The 19,268-nt window shown below is 40.1% G+C and overlaps 1 protein-coding gene across 2 annotated transcripts in view; it reads left to right on the top strand.

Annotated features, from left to right (window-relative positions):
- gpc5c (glypican 5c) overlaps nucleotides 1-19,268 on the top strand; it is a 145,462-nt gene that overhangs the window by 89,704 nt on the left and 36,490 nt on the right. For both annotated transcript variants that reach the window (XM_084733232.1, XM_084733231.1), the window contains one exon: nucleotides 8,743-8,863. In XM_084733232.1, coding sequence (XP_084589358.1) covers nucleotides 8,743-8,863 — 121 coding nt within the window. The remainder of the gene's footprint in view (nucleotides 1-8,742; nucleotides 8,864-19,268) is intronic.

The following is a 19,268-nucleotide window of genomic DNA, read 5'->3' as shown; positions in this document are numbered from 1 at the left end:
AAGGTGGTATTGGTGCTGAGTTTTGAGCCTAGCACTCCGAGGCTGAGTTAGCTAATTAGGCGGCCATGTCCATGACTGAAAAAGATAACTAACTAACACCAGCTACAGATAACAGCAGACAGCAGTTAGCCTACTTTAAATCACCTTGGCACTGTACTGTCATCAAACTGGCCTTATAACATTGAATGACATCTTTACGACAAGTCCAAATGGTACACTTTAGATAAGGTCAAGGGAAATATTCATAACACTCTTATAATGGTGTCATAATAGCCAGTTTTAAGACCAACGACATATGACGGTATAATGTAATGTTAAAACATAAAGCCAAACAGTTTCTTTGAGTTTGATAATGTCAAGTTGTCATAACAAAGATAATCTTGTCTTGGTAAATGTCAAGTTGTCATAACAAAGACATTATTGGCTTGATTAATGTCATATTGTCATAACAAAAACATCATTGGCTTGATTAATGTCAGGTTCTCATAACAAAGACACTCATGGGTTATTTTGTCTGTCAAGCTGTTATCACAAATACATCTCCTCCTTCATGGCCATGGCAGTTGTCATGACAATGTTATGACAGTCTTATGCACATCCCTGCATATAGCATCATCCATGTTTGTTGTATATGTGAACAGGACATATACAGTTAAAGAAAGAGGAAATGAAAAGAAGAATAAAATGTATTTCCATAGTGTGTGTATACGTTGTAATTTCCATTTATTTGGGCGAGGTGAACAGCTCCCATCCTTCTTAAAATATGCACAATAGACCTCAAGAGACATCTGTTTTAAAACTCCATTGCATTTGCTTTCTCTTTGACTTCAGCAGCCATATTCATGTTTCACAAAGTGTTTACCACACAATAATGTTCAGTTATTAATGTGTGTGTGTAATGAAAAGCTGCAGTGCAAGCATTCTCCTTCCTTTTGTTGGTTACTGCATTGCAGAAAAAAATGAATAGTATGTGGTAATTGCCACCCTGGTGGAACAAACATAGTGTAATGTTGACACTACTTGAATGTGAAGTTATCTTTGGAAGAAGCAGCCAAAACCCCCCACCCAAACCCCAACAGATGTCACAAAGAGAACCAAGCCTCAAAGATGACATCTTTAAAAACTACAGCTGGCATGACCCAATGTGTATTAATCATAGGACTCAACACATGTTCAATCTTGTATACCCAGAACAGCCGGGAGGGTGGAGAGAAGCTTTATTAATCATGATGAACCAACAATTTGCTGTTTACCCTGACAGCAGTACCACCAGCTCTAATCCAATGCCCTCCTCAGCTGAAATAGTACCACCCACAGCCACGAAAATACACACACTCACTCAGATGAAAACAACCTCATCCCCCCTTAATCATTACTCATTGACACTTTTCCCCTCCTCAGTTTGCTCTGATTCAGCCTGATGTTTGTTTCAGAGGAATCATTCATCCAAATCAATTTGCATGTGGAAATGTGACCGCCAAAAGATGCAAATGTTTCATGTCTAAGCTTTTTGATAAGCAGAAGAAGCTTTACTCAGATTAATCAAACAAATATGAATCAGTCAGTATCACCCTGTATTTTTTTAATATTACATTGTTAAAAAGTAAATGAAGGATTAATGTGAATAGTGAAGATTGATGCACATTTGAAGGAAGCACAATGACAGAAAAGTCAACATGGCTTATATATTCAGTCTATAGTTTTGTCATTTAAATGTCATAATTGTAGTGACACCTTGCTGACACAATTTTGCATTAATGTATTAATGTCATCTTCATTGTCATAATGTCACTGTAACATGCAAGCGCATACAATGCAGTCTTCAAGGATCCATTAAGACCTGTTTAGCTCAGTCTTTACATAATGCAGATGGAAAATAACATTAGTGTGTGCAAGATTGATCTGAAGAGCTTTAGAGATGAAACTCAATAATACAGTACTGTATATATAGTTCAGTGATGCCTTCCTCTTGGCACGCTGCATCTAGGCATTGATCTAATATGCTTGAGGATTCCATGAAATGATCTGCTTTTGATTGTAATTATTGAAGCAAAGACCCAGAAAAACAGTGTACTAACATAAAATTTCTGGCACAAAAAGTTGAGGCCCAAGCGCAGCTTGGAACCTTGGGGTGCTTTTTAATATTGATCTGAATTTTGAGCACATCCAGAGATAGACACAAAGCCACAAAGCCCCTCAATTTAGTTGGCAGTACTTTTTTTGGCCCATATGTAAACTTAAGCAATACAGAAAAGGCAGTTTAACACAACTTCACCTGGTCATCCTTAACTTTGACACAACAACGTATGTTCACTTTTTCCTTGGATTGTGATGTGGTGTTTCCTGAAGGCATTGTTTCCAATGAAAGACTTCACGATTAGATTAGGAACCTGGCAGCACAGACCGCAGTACATTACAATCTTAATGTGTCATATTCCAGCCACTTAAACTCCTGCTTCCATTCATTCTTACTGCTCCTTCTGGTTCTTCTGTAAGAATTGCGTTAGTAGTTTGAGCAGACATGGTGAGCCCATACTTCAGTAGCCCAGGCATATTGGTAGCTGGTGATGAGTACTGTTCACAGCTAATGCTAGCTTAGCAGAAGGCTCTCGGTAGGCCAGCTGCATGGAATATTTGGTGGCCACAGAGTGACTTTTTGTTGCCACTGGTCATCGGGCCATGTTTAATGTCGAAGCCTGACATAGATAATATCAACGAAACTGCTGTTGCAGTGTGTATTGCTGCTGTGTGCACTGTGAGGAAACTGGCAACCTGTCCAGCGTGTACTCCAGCCCCCAATAACTCTCCAAGAGATCAGAGATTAAAGAGGATGGATAGATGGATGGATGGATGGATGGATGGATGGATATCTTTAATCATCTCAGAAATTATGTGAACCATTCACCTCCTTGGCAGACACTAGTGGTTAGTCTCATTAACTGGTGAGGCCCTGGCAAAGATCCCTGCAGAGAAAGCTCGTGGTATGAAACCATTATTGGTCATACAGCCTGCAGGTAAAAAGACAAACCCACGGTTTCTGCCTGGATATCATCCATCATGAAACACTGACAGGCTCTGTTCATGCTGGTGTTGATCTGGAGCAGATATCAGCAGACTGTAGAGGACAGTGGGTATTTGCCAAAATAATTTAATAATGCAGGCATTTCTTACTTCGGCGTGAGTCCAGGTTTGTCCCCTGTCAGTCATCAGTTTGGTAGCAAACGCACTGCTAGTCCAGTCACCACAACAGGAAGAGAAAACTTTTTTTTGTTTCTTTTTTATCCATAAAACGACACATATAATGGTACACTTCAGTGATTGGTTTGAAAGATGTTCATACCAGAAATGAACCGCTCCATATTTCACTTGACAGCAGTTCAAGACTACCCCATTGAGACAGACCAAAGAGCGGTTATTTGGTCCACGCTGCAGTTTGAGTCCGGCATTCACACCTAAGAAAACAAACCCCAGTAAGAGAGTAAACACTCCAGGGTTTGGATAAACCAGGCTAAACAAGGGTGGTGTGAACCCACCTTTACTCTACAACATTTGTGATACTGTATGTTAAATTTTTGAGCTTAAAAATAAGCTTAAAGTAAAATAAGAACATTTTTAGTAGTTGGATGTTCATGTTTTTCTTTAAAAGAGAAGTGTGAGTGCTATGATGAGTTTTCCTGAAAAACAGATTTGTGAGGACCTGCGAAGATGACCTCTTACCTTTAACTTAAAGGGACACACATATATACACAAATAATCCAGCTAATTGAATCCCTGGTGGGTGTTGTGGGCTCATTAAACCGTCCAGCCAGACCTCAGTTATCAGTCAAAACCTGAGCACAGATGAAAGACAACAAGAATGTACTTTACCTGGGGCCAATCTACTAGACGCCCCCACACTCTGGCAACAGCAGACCTTCACTATAGCCTTCATCAAATCTTTACACATCCTTGAAATGTTGTTGTTAATGTTATAGTCTAGCGGTGTTTACCACACATAAACCAAAATGTTCAGGCATACGATTGCACTAAAAATGCACGCATTTTTTTTTTATTATCTCCCTATACACCTTGAAAGATGAATATTTAATTTTTGTTTTCTTCCTTGCAACCCACAAGCATTCCTGCAGGCCTTCAAAAGATCAAGACAGTTCAGTTTGCGGTCAGCATCAGGGAGTGGAGGTCACCAGTCTGCGCTCCAGGCGGAGCGAAAGACGAGAACAGACAAAGCTGCCTTTAGGAAAGTGCATCAATTGGGCATTCACAAGGGAATGAGTAAATTCCATAGAAAGGAGTCAGAGAGCCATGAATCAGAAGCCATACATGTGTAGGTAGTCATTTTGAATTTTTGTTGAGGATGAATGTTTGAAACCACCGGTGGAGAGCACAGACTGTTTATTGCAGATAGCTGTTATTAATTTAAGAGCCACACAAGAGATAAATATCACATGGTTTACAATTTTCTGCTCTACGTTCACAGTTATACTGTAATTCAGTTGGACGTAAGGCTATAGTGAGAACTATTTTGAAACTGTGCTTTATTACCATTGGCAGGGATCTTATCAAAACATCTGATGTCTGCTCCAGATCCGTCCAGCACTAACTGTCTGTCTATCAGGTAATCGGCTCTGGGACGTCCTGCTGCGTCAGTTGTCACATCCCCAACACAATATCAAACATACCCTGCGATGAAATGTTCCAGGCCCAACACGCTGCCAAACTCACCCTGACACTTTCCTTTCATTAGCATCCCATCTGATGAGCTCATTTCCTCGCCAACACTGTTATCCCAAGCCAAGCCTGGAGACAGACACGCATACGCTTGCTAACACACAGGCCCTCACTTTCAACCACTGCTTAAGGATGTGTTTGATTCTTCAATATATCATTTATGTCGGAGAGGGGGTGGGGTGGAAGTTGAAAGTCCAAAAGCTATCGATTGTTTCCATCTTGACAAGAGGAGATTCAGAGCCGCTGGCAATTAAGAGCTTCGATTGTTGTCAAAGCAGACAGTGGTTTGTGCGTGTGTGTTTGTGTGAAGCCTGGTGAGGGGTTGGGAGGGGGGATCCACTTTGCAAATAGACTAAAGTGAAACATAAAGGAGGAAGAGGAAATAAACAAGAAGGGGATGTAAAGTAATGTGTAACGGCAGAGGGTTAAGCGGGAAATTCTTTTGCATTTTTATGGGCCTGATCTGCAAAGCGCTGTTTCAGCAAGCCGAAGGAGCACAGACCTTATCGGGGTGTTGCTTAGATCACAGGATTCTCAAGTTCAGCACTTTTATGATTGCCTCGGCTCATATTCACATGAACACGTGCAAGTGTGTGCATGCACATACCCATAAACACATCCATATAAACTTGTTCGCTTACACAATTCATAACGACTTTATCAGCCTTGTACTGCCAGTGGAGGCATCAATTGATTTTATGCCAGTACATCTCATTGCTCTTCAGTGCTGTTAAATTCACCATGCATGCAAGATTAGCATCAACATATAATGTTCAAATTAATTTGGATAATGGTATGATGGCTGTGGAGGCAAAGAAATCAAACTTTATGTGTGTAAGGCAAAGCTTTAATAGTCTCCAGATCTGCCCACATAAAGAGTGCTGCAGGGATGATGTATATTTGTACAACAACCTAAAGTTAGTGTCGCTCTAGTTCCCTTAACAAAAAGCCAATGGGAGTTTTCCATAGGATTTTGGATTAGTGCAGAAAATAAGCTGCATGGCAAACAAAAGTTCGTAATATTTACACTTTTGTTTAGAAAGATATCACTATTATGATTTTTGAAGTGTAAAAGTAAATTGTAGAGGTAAAAAGCTAAGGTTGCAATCAAATTACACCACGGTCGTGTGAATTCAACATCACCATCAGGGACTGGTGTTTTGTGTGATGGTGTTTAATGTCTACAGTCTCATTTAGCCACTTGTTAACAGCTGCCTTTTTTAGACCACATAAAAGCTTCAAAACTGAGAAGTGGAGTATTTACTGACTTATTTTATGCATCCAATCAAAAAAAAAAAAAAAAGACTTTAAGACAGGAAGCAGGGGCCTTTTTTTCCCCCAGGATCGCAAAAGTCACGACCTGCTGCTCTACTCTGATTCTGACTGGCGTGTACTCTTTGCTTTTGTTGTTTTGCATTAGCCAGGGTTATGTATCAGGAATGAGAATAAGAGCGATCGGGGCAATATGAGAGAGAATATGAGAGTAGGAGCACATTATGTATCAAAATCAAATCAAATCATCAGAAATATAGTAAACAGAAGTAAAGCTTCCTGTATGGTGAGGTGGCTTAGCGTGAGGTCGAGGGCAGTGGATCTGTTGATCAGTCTGATGGCATGAGGATAAAATCGCCATTGCCAGACTAATTCACAGATGTATCTGCCACAGCAAATGAAAACATGAGCTCAGCAGATTTGTCAGGTTCCTGGGCTAATTAAGAGCTTAGCATATGATCACTGATACAAATGGCGAGCACGACTTTCCTTCACGAGGACAGGTTGGGAGCCTGCATATTTGGGATGAGCCTGGAGTACAAGGAATCTGAGTGATGTGTGAGTTCTTTAGATATCTATAGCAGTATTAAGTGTTGACTGGAGCGAAGGTTTAAACATGAACATCCTGACCTCTCTGTAATATTAATGGATTTGAAAGTACATGTATTTTCACTTTGTCTGTAAGGCACGGATGAACTTCTAAAGGGTATAACGTGTCATCATTTCTCCATGACAGGCTGTTGTCTTGTTATTTCCCTAAAATTACTGACTGATCCCTTTTTTACCACTTACAAGTTGTCAGTATAAACATACTGGTTGCTATTATTAGTGAATTTGTTTCTTCAAGGTTCTAAACTAATTAGTTATTGGCCAATTATTTAATTAATTTGTTTAGTATGATGACTAATTTCAAGCTTCCTGGCAGTCACTTTATTTTATTAGTTATTTATTTATTTTATTTATATTTCAGGGACCTTTAAAAGAGAAAATAATAAAAAAATACTGCATAATGATGCCAAATCTCTAAATGAAAGATTCATTTGCAAAAAAATGTTTTTTGTGCACTCCAAAATATATAAATCAAACATGTGTTGGGTTTTGGTTGGGTTTTATTAAGATATCTTGATTTTTGTCTTTTTCATTTGCAGAAATCATGTCTTTTATATCAGTCAATCTGGTGTTTATTCATTGTAAGAATGCTGTTTATCTGGTTTTGTAAATGAACTCCTCAAAATGCTTTACAGGAAATGAATGGTAAAATGACTGTGTCTGTTAATCATATACTGATTTTCCAAGCTGGGCTTTTATTCAGACACAACCTGCCAGAGTAAGATTGTTTTGCTTTACAAAGAGGTAAAACTGCCAGGACTATATCATCCCCTGTTCAAAACAGCAGTGTAATCCACTCCACATTGAAACATTTTTACAATTTAAACTATAAAAAACTATTAAGTAAATTAATTCCAGAGCCTTAACGATTAATGTGTCATGACACTTGTTTATTATGGCCAAAACAACTTTTGTGGCTATTATACACAATCAAAGCACTGCCCCCTCCACATGCGGCAGTTGCTAGAAATGTTAGCCTCCCTTACATCAGCTCAACAACAGCTTCGACAAAATCAACAGCTATAATCCCCGCCGAGCTGCAGGCCCACGGAGCATGCCAGGGATTAAAGGGTTCACCTCACCATGTCTCTCAATTTCATTTTTACAAGGCTGCGCTCAGTCATGTTTTCATTTCATTCACAGACGGACGTAAAAGCAGCATTAAGTGATTTTTGACCACATTTGATTCATTTGATTCTATGTTGATGCAAAAGTATTTGCATAATGGAGTTTTTTTTAATGTTTTCCATGAAACATGCTCTGTTTTTTTGCCTCTGACAAATGAGTCCCTAATGGTTTTTAGTTTCTGTTGAAGAAGTGCTGTGGTTCAAACTGGCAGTCTTATAAATACAGACATTGATGGACTACATGATGATGATGTTTTGCTTTTCAGTTTAGTTTATTTGACAGTAGAAGCAAAATTACATCTCTCATTTTTCAAGCACAACTCAGTAAAGTCCAAGACCTATTTCCATTTCCATTGTGGCTCTTGATATGGTGTAATTACACATTGTTACATACAACAACTAAAGCAGTGCACTCAGTAGACTGCAGATTTCCAGATATAACTCCTTTGTAATCACCAACACTTTGATTAGTTATTGTAATACGTTACTAGCAACACTGCCTGTGTGAAATTTTGTCACAGGTAGCATCTGACCTTTTGAGTTATAGCCAAAAAACTATTTGTGAGGTCACAGTGACCTTGACCTTTGACCACCAAAATCCAAGCAGTTCATCCCTGAGTTTGTTTACGAGAGTGGAATGGACACAGTAACCTTTGACCTTTGACCACCCACTGTCAGTCTCACTGGTAATTTGTACCAAGTTTGAAGAAATTCCCTGAAGGCGTTCTCATGTTCACAAAAAATGAAATGACTCCAAAACATAATGCCCATGGCCGAGACTGTCGCCAGTTCCAACAATAAAGAGGAATAACAAAAATACAGTATTGCATGTTAACACTGAGAATAAATGAAAATAACATCAGAATATGTTGTTTCGTCAAGCAACCACGTCTTCTTGTTGGTCTTACTGCTAACTGTATATCTGCTGCTATTAGACACCAATTTTCCCCACTATTTTTCTAAATATCTGCTGCCCCCACTCAACCCCCACTTCTTTTTCTTACAGCTATTCTGGCAGAGTTGTAGGAAATGGTCTGCACGCCCAGAGGCAAAACCCAGAGGTCAAAGTTCGCAGCCCGAACCCCACGCTGGCTGAGGTCAAGGAGAGGTTGGAGCGCTTCAACCAGGTAGGATGCACTGTTGTACACGATGTGTTTGTGTGTCAGCGCATAGAAAACATAGTTACTGGCCCGAAGGCACCGCTGAATCATTTGTTTGTTCATCCATATGTCACACTTAATATCTGAGATGAATGCCAAGGGGCTCGCTGTAATTACTATACATGTCCAAACAAGGTGAAATGATGTGGTTAGTGATTGGTTTGCATGGCTGTTTGTTTGCTGTTGCCTTGTTTATAATGCATAACAGCAGTCATTTGGCATTCAGTCATGTTGACTGTTTTCTGTCTATAGTCATATGAGAATAATTGTTTCTGGTATTAATAATGTTGCTACACTAAAACAGGTCAAAAGGTAATTGTCAACTGAGGTCTTATGTAACCACCCACATAAAAGTCTTAATTGATATGGCTTTTGTCTAATTAGTACGCCTCAAACAGTATAACACATAGCCTGATATGTCCTTGCCATTTTTCTCAGATTCAAAGACTTGTTTTGAGCGCAGAGGCAGATATCAAAGATAAATGAAAAGGGTGGAGGGTGAAAGGGAGGCGGGGACAAAAAAAAAAGTGAATTACTGTGGAGAGGGAAAAAAAAGAATGAAAGATGAGAGGCGGGAGCAAAAGGTCAGGAATGAGTGACAGATAGGCAGAGATGACACAAGCAGCTTCAAAGTGACACTGTTTGTCATGTAGATGGGGTTTAGTGCTGAAAAGGACCAAGAAGAAAAGGGCCATTTCACACTGTCCCTAGAGGCCATTTGAGGAGACAAACGGACCAGGATTCGGTTCCCCTCTGCCTGCCTGCCCTTTTGTTGCCCTGAAAATTATGCCCACAGATAGTACACCAGCCGTCCCTAACTTTCTATCTCTATATCCCTCTTTATTTCATGTGTTTTTACCTTTTCGGTACCTGATTGCTGAAGCTTCTCTTTAATATACCTAAAAAACTGGTCAGCCATTTTTCTCTCTTGTCTTTCCGGTGGCACTTTATTTGAAGGGGTGTTCATAAGACCATCATTACTCTCTCATAACCATATCATGACACCTGTCATGATCATGAAGGAGGCTAATGAATATTTATGACTTTTGTCATTTGTTGGTCAATTATGTCATTTTCAGTGTGAAGTTGACATTGTTTTAATCAAGCCAATAATGTCTTTATTATGAAAACTTGACAAAAATTTATTTGTTATGACAACCTGACATTAACAAGACAACAGTATTATACTGTGATTGGTTTTGACACTGGGCATCATGAGACTATTATAAGAATGTCATGAGTATTTTCCTTGACCTCAAGATAAAGTGGTACATATTGGACTTGTCATAAAAATGTCATAATTTTTATTGCACTGTCAAATACTTTTGCAACAGTGTCAGGAACAATTGCTGCGCTTAAAGTAAAGCGGCACTATTTGAACTTATATAAACGACAGCACAGTACCAAGGTGATTTGAGCTTACAGAGTTAGCTGATATAAACTTAAACAGTTTCTTTAAGTTTCATAATGTCAAGTTGTCATAACAAAGACATTACTGGCTTGATTAAACCAACTACAATGAGTTTTGAACTGGTTATAAAACAGTCTATATTTAATTTTGATGCCTCCATATGACCTACAGAAGCAAAGATGACCATCAGCGAGAGGACCAGCTATTTCTCTATAGTTATTCTTAATTGCCACCACTGGGTCTGATTCTCTGGAACTCAGATGAAACAAGACCCTGTTTACATTTTCCCACACTAAGTTACAGTTAGTAGTATGTTAGCCAGTTAAAATGAAGCAGGAGGAGATTTTTATATTTTTTATACATAATTATTGTGTGGTTATAGCGACTGAGACACTGCTGTCCACAGGAGTCTCCAAAATGAACAGAATATTTAAGTTCCTTTATTAGCTTTACTGTTGTTGTCATGCTAAAGACATCTCAAACAAAGTGAACTCTGCATTAAAAATGACGTAATTGCACAAATGACACTTAATGACAGCAGTCATAGATATAAACAAAACTCCTTCTTGTTCATGACAGGTGTCATGACATGTTAATGACAGTAGAATGACAGTCTTATGCGCACCCCTTCAAATAAAGTGTTGCCCTCTGTCTTTTTCTCAGTTAATGCATTTTTTATTTTGCTCTCTTTCCACTCCATATGATGACAGCTCTTTGTTATTTGTCCACATCCTCTTACCGCTGTCTCCTCCTTTGTTCACTCTCTCATCCATACATTTATTTTCCATCTGCGTTCTCGTGTATCTCGGATCTCACATATATCTCCCAGCCAGCCTGTCCACCTGTCTGCCACTGACAGCTCAAGATCATTTCTGTCAGACCACAACATCCCATTGTACACGGTGGCTGTCAAGTGTCCCGTTGTCATGGTAACTATGCAGAGTTGAGCGGGTGTCCTGTTGACATTTACAGGGCTGAAAAGCCTACCTTGAATCTGGACCAGGTGGCAGAGCTTGGCTGAGCTTTGTGTTTGTGCTAGATAAGAGCAAAGGATCACAGAGTGTTAAACTGCATAATGTGACAGGCCTTCCAAGGTGCATCCAGGACAACTAAACGTCCACAAGTGCAGAAATGTATTTTCTCAAGTGTGCGCTCTCACCTGCACACAGACAGATATATATAGTTGCCATATGCATCCACCGAGCTGTCAAAAAGTGTCAGACATCGAAAGATGATTGCTTAAAGGTCCTTTGTGTAAGATTTAGGGTGATTTATTAGCAGAATATGGCAGAAATGGCATCTAATATTAATAAGTGTCTTTTCATTAGTTTATAATCACCTGAAAATAAGAATTGTTGTGGTTTCATTACCATAAGCTAGGCATAAACTGCACAATTTTAGAAACACTGTTGTTTAATTCCAACTCTTATTGTACATGAAAATTGTCTGTACGTTCTGTACGGTCCGATCGTCAAATCAAACAAAACCTTTAAAAAACAAAGGTGGCTAGGAAGACTTGGACAGTACAGCTTGTCCATTTTGCAGAGAGAATTGGAGGTAGGATGGCTACGTTTTACTGTCCATATTTTAAATCAAATGATGCATCATGTCGCCATGGAACTTTCAGACACACTGTTTGCCACTTCTCTCAGGTGCAGTGAGAAAAAAGGAACTGACCTTAGGGAATTGACTTGTGGTTCTGCTTCAACTGTGCAAGAGCCTTACAACGGCTGATCAAAACTTCTGAAACCTCAGAAATTCGTCTGAGGTCTGACAGCCAAAGACAGGAGCAGGAGAGCGGATGGCAAACATTGCGAAATTCGCAGAGGTTTCATCCGACTGTAAAATAGTTGTGTGGCTCAGAAATCAAAGTCGCGCACAGTATGCCAAGCTTTAGAATGACCCCTTTATTTCTACAGAGTTAGTGGGTCCTCTTCCATAGGCAAACCAAACACTGATTCTAGTTTTGCAGCCACTGTAGTTTTGCCTACATGCTTAGAAGGAGAGGGTGAGGCAAGCAGTATTCAGTTGGTTGCAATCTTAAACTTTACTGCTAGATGCCATTAACTCCTAAACATTGGTCTTCTATTCTTGTTCATTTCTGAATTCAAACATTTTAACCTCTAACTTTTGACACTTACCTGTGACTGCTATTAAATCTGGTTACTATCCAAACTGATTCATATAGATCAAAGCGGTTTTGTTGAGAAGGAAATCCTCTGCCAACAGCCATAATACACTAATACCATTTCATGCTTCAGGCCTATGACAGGTTTAAAGGCACGCTCCTTAATTTTATTATCGCACCTACAAATTTCTTCCCACCTCACTTTTCGGTTCAAGTTCTTACAGTCAACTTTGAAATGTGAGAGGAGGCTGTATAGCGCAAAAGCAGGGAGTGTGTCCTTTAAGTGGTCATCCAGGTTTCTTGCTAAACTTAACTTGAGCCTCCCCCAGCCATTTAAACATGATTAAAAAAGGGTTAAAACCACATCCCTGTTAGAAACGTTCTTGAATATCAGCATAATTGTGTCACCTGTCTTGTTGTCTACTTTTCGAACAAACACTTGTTCCTGGCTCTATTTATCTCAGCCACAGAGCCCTTAACAGATGTTTGGAGACAGGGCCATTATATAAAAATCTTCCAGGTGGGCGAGTCAGTTCACAAAATAAGTTCCTTTGCAGATTGATTTTGGCAAGCCCATCTGGATCCCTCTCAAAATTGCAAAGTTTACTGGACACCCTCGGTGCCTTTTAGGCTGTAAAGTTAATTGCAGTTCAATCAGAAGGGAGTAGTTTATAGATATAAAGCTTTGTTTATCCACATAGTTTAGATTTGTTTGTGCAGCCTCCATAGTTAGGCATTGACTTTCCTTACGAGCTCCATAATTACTCAGTAATATAGCAACATGACATCACAAATCAGATTATAGATGGGGTCTTCATGTTTGTGGTTACTGCATGTTGGTTTCGGAGCCAGGAGTTAGCAGCAGCACAGTCCAAATCCAGATAACTGGATGATAGAGCAGTAGTGGTTAGTGCATGGAGCCTGTGTGCATAAGTGAGAGGAGCAGTTTTAAGCCACAGCCATGGTCGGAGCTATTATGTTCTCAGGTTGTCCACCCCGTTTGCACCCGAAGATCAACTAATAAAGTGTTGGTCGTCAAATGTAGAAGGTCAAAGTCACTGACCTCAAAAACATGTTTCTCTGTGACCTCTAGTCCGTCCAATACTTGTGAACATGATATCTCCAGAATGATAGGCTTGGGCGGTACCCATTTTTTCATACCTTCATACGTCCTGACACTTTACTGGAGTGTATAATGACAGTATTTGTGTAAAACTTGCGTTAAACAGCTCAACTGCATTGTACTCCAATACTCGTACAACATAGGTGGAGCATTCCCACCTTGGGAAACAACACACACACATGCAGGACCTCCATTGGGAAGCTGCAGCCTTTATTCACTGACAAACTCAAACCTAAACTGTAAATTTACAGCACAGTCTCTGTACATATTCTTCCAGTATGACAACTTTACTGCTCACCTTTCCCTCTTTTCAGCGCGCTTTCACCGGCAACTGTCACCACAGCCAGTAATTAGTCTCCCCTTCTTCCTCTGTAATGCTCGGTAAAGTTAGACACTCAGAACAAAATGCTACTCTGACCAGTCAGTAGTCTGCAGCGTTTCTTAGTTTACCTTCATCATCTGGACTGAATCCAGCATAATCCACAACAGAGGCAGCAGCATTTTTCTTCTTTTTAACTAATTGGTCCTGTAATGTTATCCCCAAGATGCTATGTGTCTACTTCTCATGAAAGCTATTGTCTGCTCAGCTGCGCTGCCACACAGAGACTGACCCCTTGTGGTGTAAGCTACATACTACAACACAGTGTCTCCCCATCAGTTTAATAGAAAGGGGAGCATCTGTATTCATGACAGTAGTGAAAATCATATTGTTGAAATTACCTTTAAACTGCCCAACACTAAGGAACACCTAGAGGGAATGTCTTAAAATTTAGCACAAATGTCCACTTGGACTGAAGGATGACCTGATCAGTTTTTGGTTGTCAAAGGTCAAAGTTAAAGGTCACCGTTTCCTCATGACCGTCCCTTTCTCATAAACACAATATTGTTTTTGGCCATGACTCAAGAAATCATACACTAATTATGACAAAATTGCACACAGATATCTAAAATGATGAAATGCCGAGGTGATGACATTTTTATCCAAAAGGTCAAAAGTAATTTCTCAGTGACATTATAATGTTCAGCTCTCTATCAGTCCTCTGAACACGTCTGTAAAAACAGTCTCTAAGTGAAGATGGCAGGTTTCTAACTGGAAATTATTCACCAGAATCATACATGTCAGTATAGTTATATAGTCACCAAAAAATACACTTGATGTCTTTTTTAAATTCCTCTGAAGTTCTCAATAGTCTGGGCAGACATGGATGAAAATGGAAACCTGACTGGTTGGTAGAGGCTTCCGCCTGCGAGGCAGTAATTTTAGTTGAGCGAGCAAGAAAAGAAAGTATTCCATCCTACATTTTAAAGTTGTAGAATGATAGCAGGAGGCAGGAAAGTCCAAGTTTTGAGGCATCGCAGTCCTAAGATCCCTCCATGTTACAATGCTACACCGCTGTTCTCTCAGATTTATGAGAAATGAAACTTACACAGTGGGTAGTTCAGGGGATCTGGGAATATAGAGCATTTGCAGCAAATACACAAAGCCGGCCAGGCTCAGTCTATTCAATGTGCTTAAAATCTTTGCAGCCATCGAGGCAACAGCAAAGATTTTGGCATTGAACAGCAACACCTGCGAGCCTCTGCTGATGCGTTGCGGCTAAGTTGCTGGAAAGAGCCAGTAAAGTGTTACTGATTACATCTTTAAATAAATATATTCCTTTAAACATCTGATCTGTTGATATTACACAGCAGGACGATTTCAAATTCTGGCAACCCCTCACTGAGAATGAAAACCCTGACCTTGACAGGAAGAAAAAGCTTAACAGAAGGAAACATTGTTAAATAATGCATTTGCTGAGACGTCTCGGTGTCTGTGGACTAGATATAATCAATTTAGTGTCTCTACGGTTATTAATTTTGGTTCGTTGCATGTGTGTTCTTGTACTTTTATCTCTGTGAGAACCACTCTGAGTTTCAGACACTCAAAGTGAGGACATTTTTGAAAAGTTACTACTTTGAAGTAGTTTAGACTGATACAGAAGATCTATCAGGGTTAAGATTTGTTTTTTTGTGTTAGTCCTAGGTGTGTAATTAGAGGTGTTTGTGTGTTTGACTTCTTTGAACTGTGGAGTTAGTTTGGGTTGCTATTTTCCGTGAAAATAAGCAAAACTGTGCACCGGTATTAAATTGCATGGATATTTTCTTTTTCCGTTTAAAAGGTATTGCAGGTATTTCATTGAATCCCTAATCCGAGCTTTTCCGAATTTGAATAACCTCCATTTCCGGGATTAGTGGGGTTAAGACGTGTATATTTTTACCTACTGGAGAGTAGTTAGATCCAGAGCACTGTGGCACTAAGAGGATTGGGAAACCGCCACTGATGTATCACAGACTCTGACCCCTCATCTACCCATGGCGTTCTCCTCTTAAAGCACCCAGAGCCAAATTCAAAATGAGTGTTTGTGTGTTCAAGTGCACACACAGAGCCTGTGGTAGACAGGTTTACAGATTTACAGATTCACAGTGAAAAATCTTCATGTATCTAATGCGTAAAGAGCTGGAAATAACACACAAACACACTCAGGAAAAGCAGAAATCTCTTGACCTCCTATAAAATGGTCCATTAAGTGAGTAGGCCAAGTTATGGTCCTCCCCCGTGTGTCTCCTCTGACTATCCTCTTTCTCGCTCTGTCTCTCTGCCTGTAAATGTTGCTAATGTGGACAATAAATGTTTCAAAGTGGATTTTTGATTCCAGGCCATCAGTCCAGCTGTTTTTGGGTGGGGATCTTTTTACAATGCTCTATCTGTTTCCATGTGAGTATTTAGGCCAGATCATTTGTCAGTTTGTCAATTTGCGCTACGGTAAACGCAAAGTCAGTGGCAACATGCAACACAGGGGAAAAACACCCAGATGCTCATTCTCACGCTTTATTTCCATCTTAATTTTCTCTCTGACCCACACACACATACACACACACACACACAAACACACACACACACACAAACCTAGATAGCATTTTTAGAAACGGTGAAAGCTGTGGTGGATCAGGGCGCCCTGTTATCTCACTTGTTAGAGTATGTATGCAGGCTAAATCTTCAGCGGCAGCCCAAGTTCTGTTCCAACCTGTGGGCCTTTGCTGCATGTCATCTCCGCCCTCTCTCTCTCTCTTTCTCTCTCTCTCTCTCTCTCTCCCCTCTTTCCTGTCTGTCTCTGGCTGTACTATCCAAAATAAGTCTGACTCACTGGACGTAGACTGTGGGTACACGCCTGTCATTGGCTGCCTGTTGCAGACTGCATTCGCTATCTGTGTTTTCAAAGTTTTCATCGCCATGGGAAACAATCTCCAAGCTAGCGACCTACGCTCCAGGAATTAAGGACTCCAGAGGGGTGTTTTCTGAAGGGCTGAGGTTCTACCCAGAAGCACTTGTTTTTGAAGAACCCTTTTTAGAAGAAAGGGTTTGTCAAGGGTTCTTTGTAGGACTAGCAATTTCATTAAATGCACCGGTCATCCAAAGAACCCCTTTTGGAAGACAGAGTTCTTTAAGGATTGTTGAAAGCACAGCTGTTAAAAGATTTCTTTCTATGTGAACAATGACTGTTAAAATGACGGACGACTACAGTACACAATCTATGGGATTCATCTGTAGAATACAGTATGGTTTTTCATTGGACCCTCTGAAGACAAGAGAGGTATTGATGAAACCCTTGTAAAATGTATGCATTTTTAGATCAGCATGTTTTCTAGATGAAGGTTTTGGAATGTAAAAGGGTTCCCAGTAGAACGCCCTTGGTGGGTTCTTGTCAGCTCTTTTAAAAGGTGGATAGGACCAGCAGGGAGGGTTCTGTGTGGAATGATTTTACCATCGAAGGGTTCTCCGTAGAACTTCTCAGAGGGGGTTGTGGGTGAAACTTTTCACAGATGATTCTAGGAATAACCCTCTTTACTAGGTTCTACAGCGAACCCTCTGAAAAGGTTCAAAGTAGACCCTGTATAAAAGGTTCTACTAGGAACTGAGAAGGATTTCCTATGGGAACAGGCCAAAAAATCCCTAGAAAAAGGAGTTCAAAAGCTAAAAAAATGGATAGTTAACACCTGGTCACTGACAGCACAAACGTAAAGAAGCTAGTAGCTGTTAACTTAACATCTGTGGGGATTTTGACATTTTTATTCCATGGCATAACTCCCAACATGAAAATGTTCCATCAGAGCCTAGACTTGGGTACTAAATGGCATATTGGCACTGGTTCCTGTGCGAGTGGTTCCTAATGGACCGAGCTGGAGTTTGTAGAATACCAAAAATAGCAAGTCGAAATTTATTTTGCTGTTTTTAGTACTGCAACTGTTTCAGTGTTAAGTTATTGTAGCTGGGTTAGGTTTTATTCATTATATGAATTACTTATGGAAATGTTAGTGTTTTGTATTTATTTATATATTTCAGTAAACTTTAAACTGTTAACCAATAATTTATTGTTGAATTTCCAAGTCAAATTTTGCTGTAGCATTAAAAAAAGACATTCTTTAATATTGTCAACTGTGATTTTGTGCTTCTTCTTTTTTTTTTAAAAAAAAAAGCATAGCTTCAGACACAATTTCAGCACTGGTACCAAAGTATTGTTTTAGTGCTGGTATTGAAAAAGGCTCTAGGCAAAACCCGACCCAAGTGGTGCCAGACCTTTCTCCTGCACTGACACGGTGCTGGAGAAACGTCTGGCTGTGCTAAAATAGGCACAAAAAGCAACAAAATGCCCCAAAAATAATATGGAGAGTTGGAAAGATTCATAGACATAAAAATCCGGTACAGAGAGGCCAGTCGTATGTGTGATTGATGAGAGGGACTACGGCTTTACTGTCTGGTTTGGCCAGGAGCCCAACCAGGTTCCACATCAGAGAATCCTTACTAGTGTTAAACACACAGTCAGCACATCCTCTCTGTGGATCTATTCGATCCCTGGATCTATCAGTGACTGCAGGGACTCAGTTAACATGTGCTCTTCTTAGTGAGGACAGCCTGTGCTTTCTATTTAGAAGACTGTAAAAATAAACAAAATAAAATATGCTATATTAACTCCTGAAAAGCACTTAGGTTTGGTCGTATAAGACAACCACAGCCAATCAGTGACTTTGATATGCCTGAGGGGGATATGTCTCTTTTTTTGTTTCAGCAGTGAGTGTAGCAGTCAGAAAGGGTTTGAGCTTTAAAGACTAAGTGGAGTCCGGGGATGAAGAAAGAGCCGGGGCTGAGCTGGCAGGGTGTCACAGGGAGGGGACAGATTCTTTCCACTTGAAGAAGATGATGGAGCTGGCCTTCACAGGAGCTCTGCTGCTCTTTGCTGCTGCTGTGGCAACGACACAGCAACAAGACTCGCTGCCCACGGCCTTCTGCTGGCTCGGCCGACCAAACCTCATGAACCCAGACTCTAATTTAAGCATGACTTTTTTTTTTTTTTTTTACCATCGTAATTAGATGCAAAACGCACAGACATCCGGTGAACTGTGACTGTTTTTCCACATTGGGTCATGTTTACACTCCTCGTGGGTTTTGGTTCCATGCAGACAGTGTTTCTTGTCATACGGAGAAAATATGTGACCCGTTTCTGTCTCTGGCACTTACAAATGAAAATCCCCCTTTTTCAGTGTGATATGGTGTGCAGTTGTTAAAACCAAAACACGGTGTTCCCAAGGTTATCTGCAACAGGGATTACAGGCTCCCATGGCTTCACATGTTTATCAAATATTTTTGAATTTGAAGGAAGGAGAGAGATTTTGT

Source organism: Lutjanus erythropterus, chromosome 12 (genome assembly GCF_056507025.1).
Source record: "Lutjanus erythropterus isolate fLutEry1 chromosome 12, fLutEry1.hap2, whole genome shotgun sequence".
Taxonomy (NCBI): domain Eukaryota; kingdom Metazoa; phylum Chordata; class Actinopteri; order Lutjaniformes; family Lutjanidae; genus Lutjanus; species Lutjanus erythropterus.
Note: the sequence above shows the minus strand (reverse complement) of the source record. Positions and strands in the feature narration are given on the sequence as shown.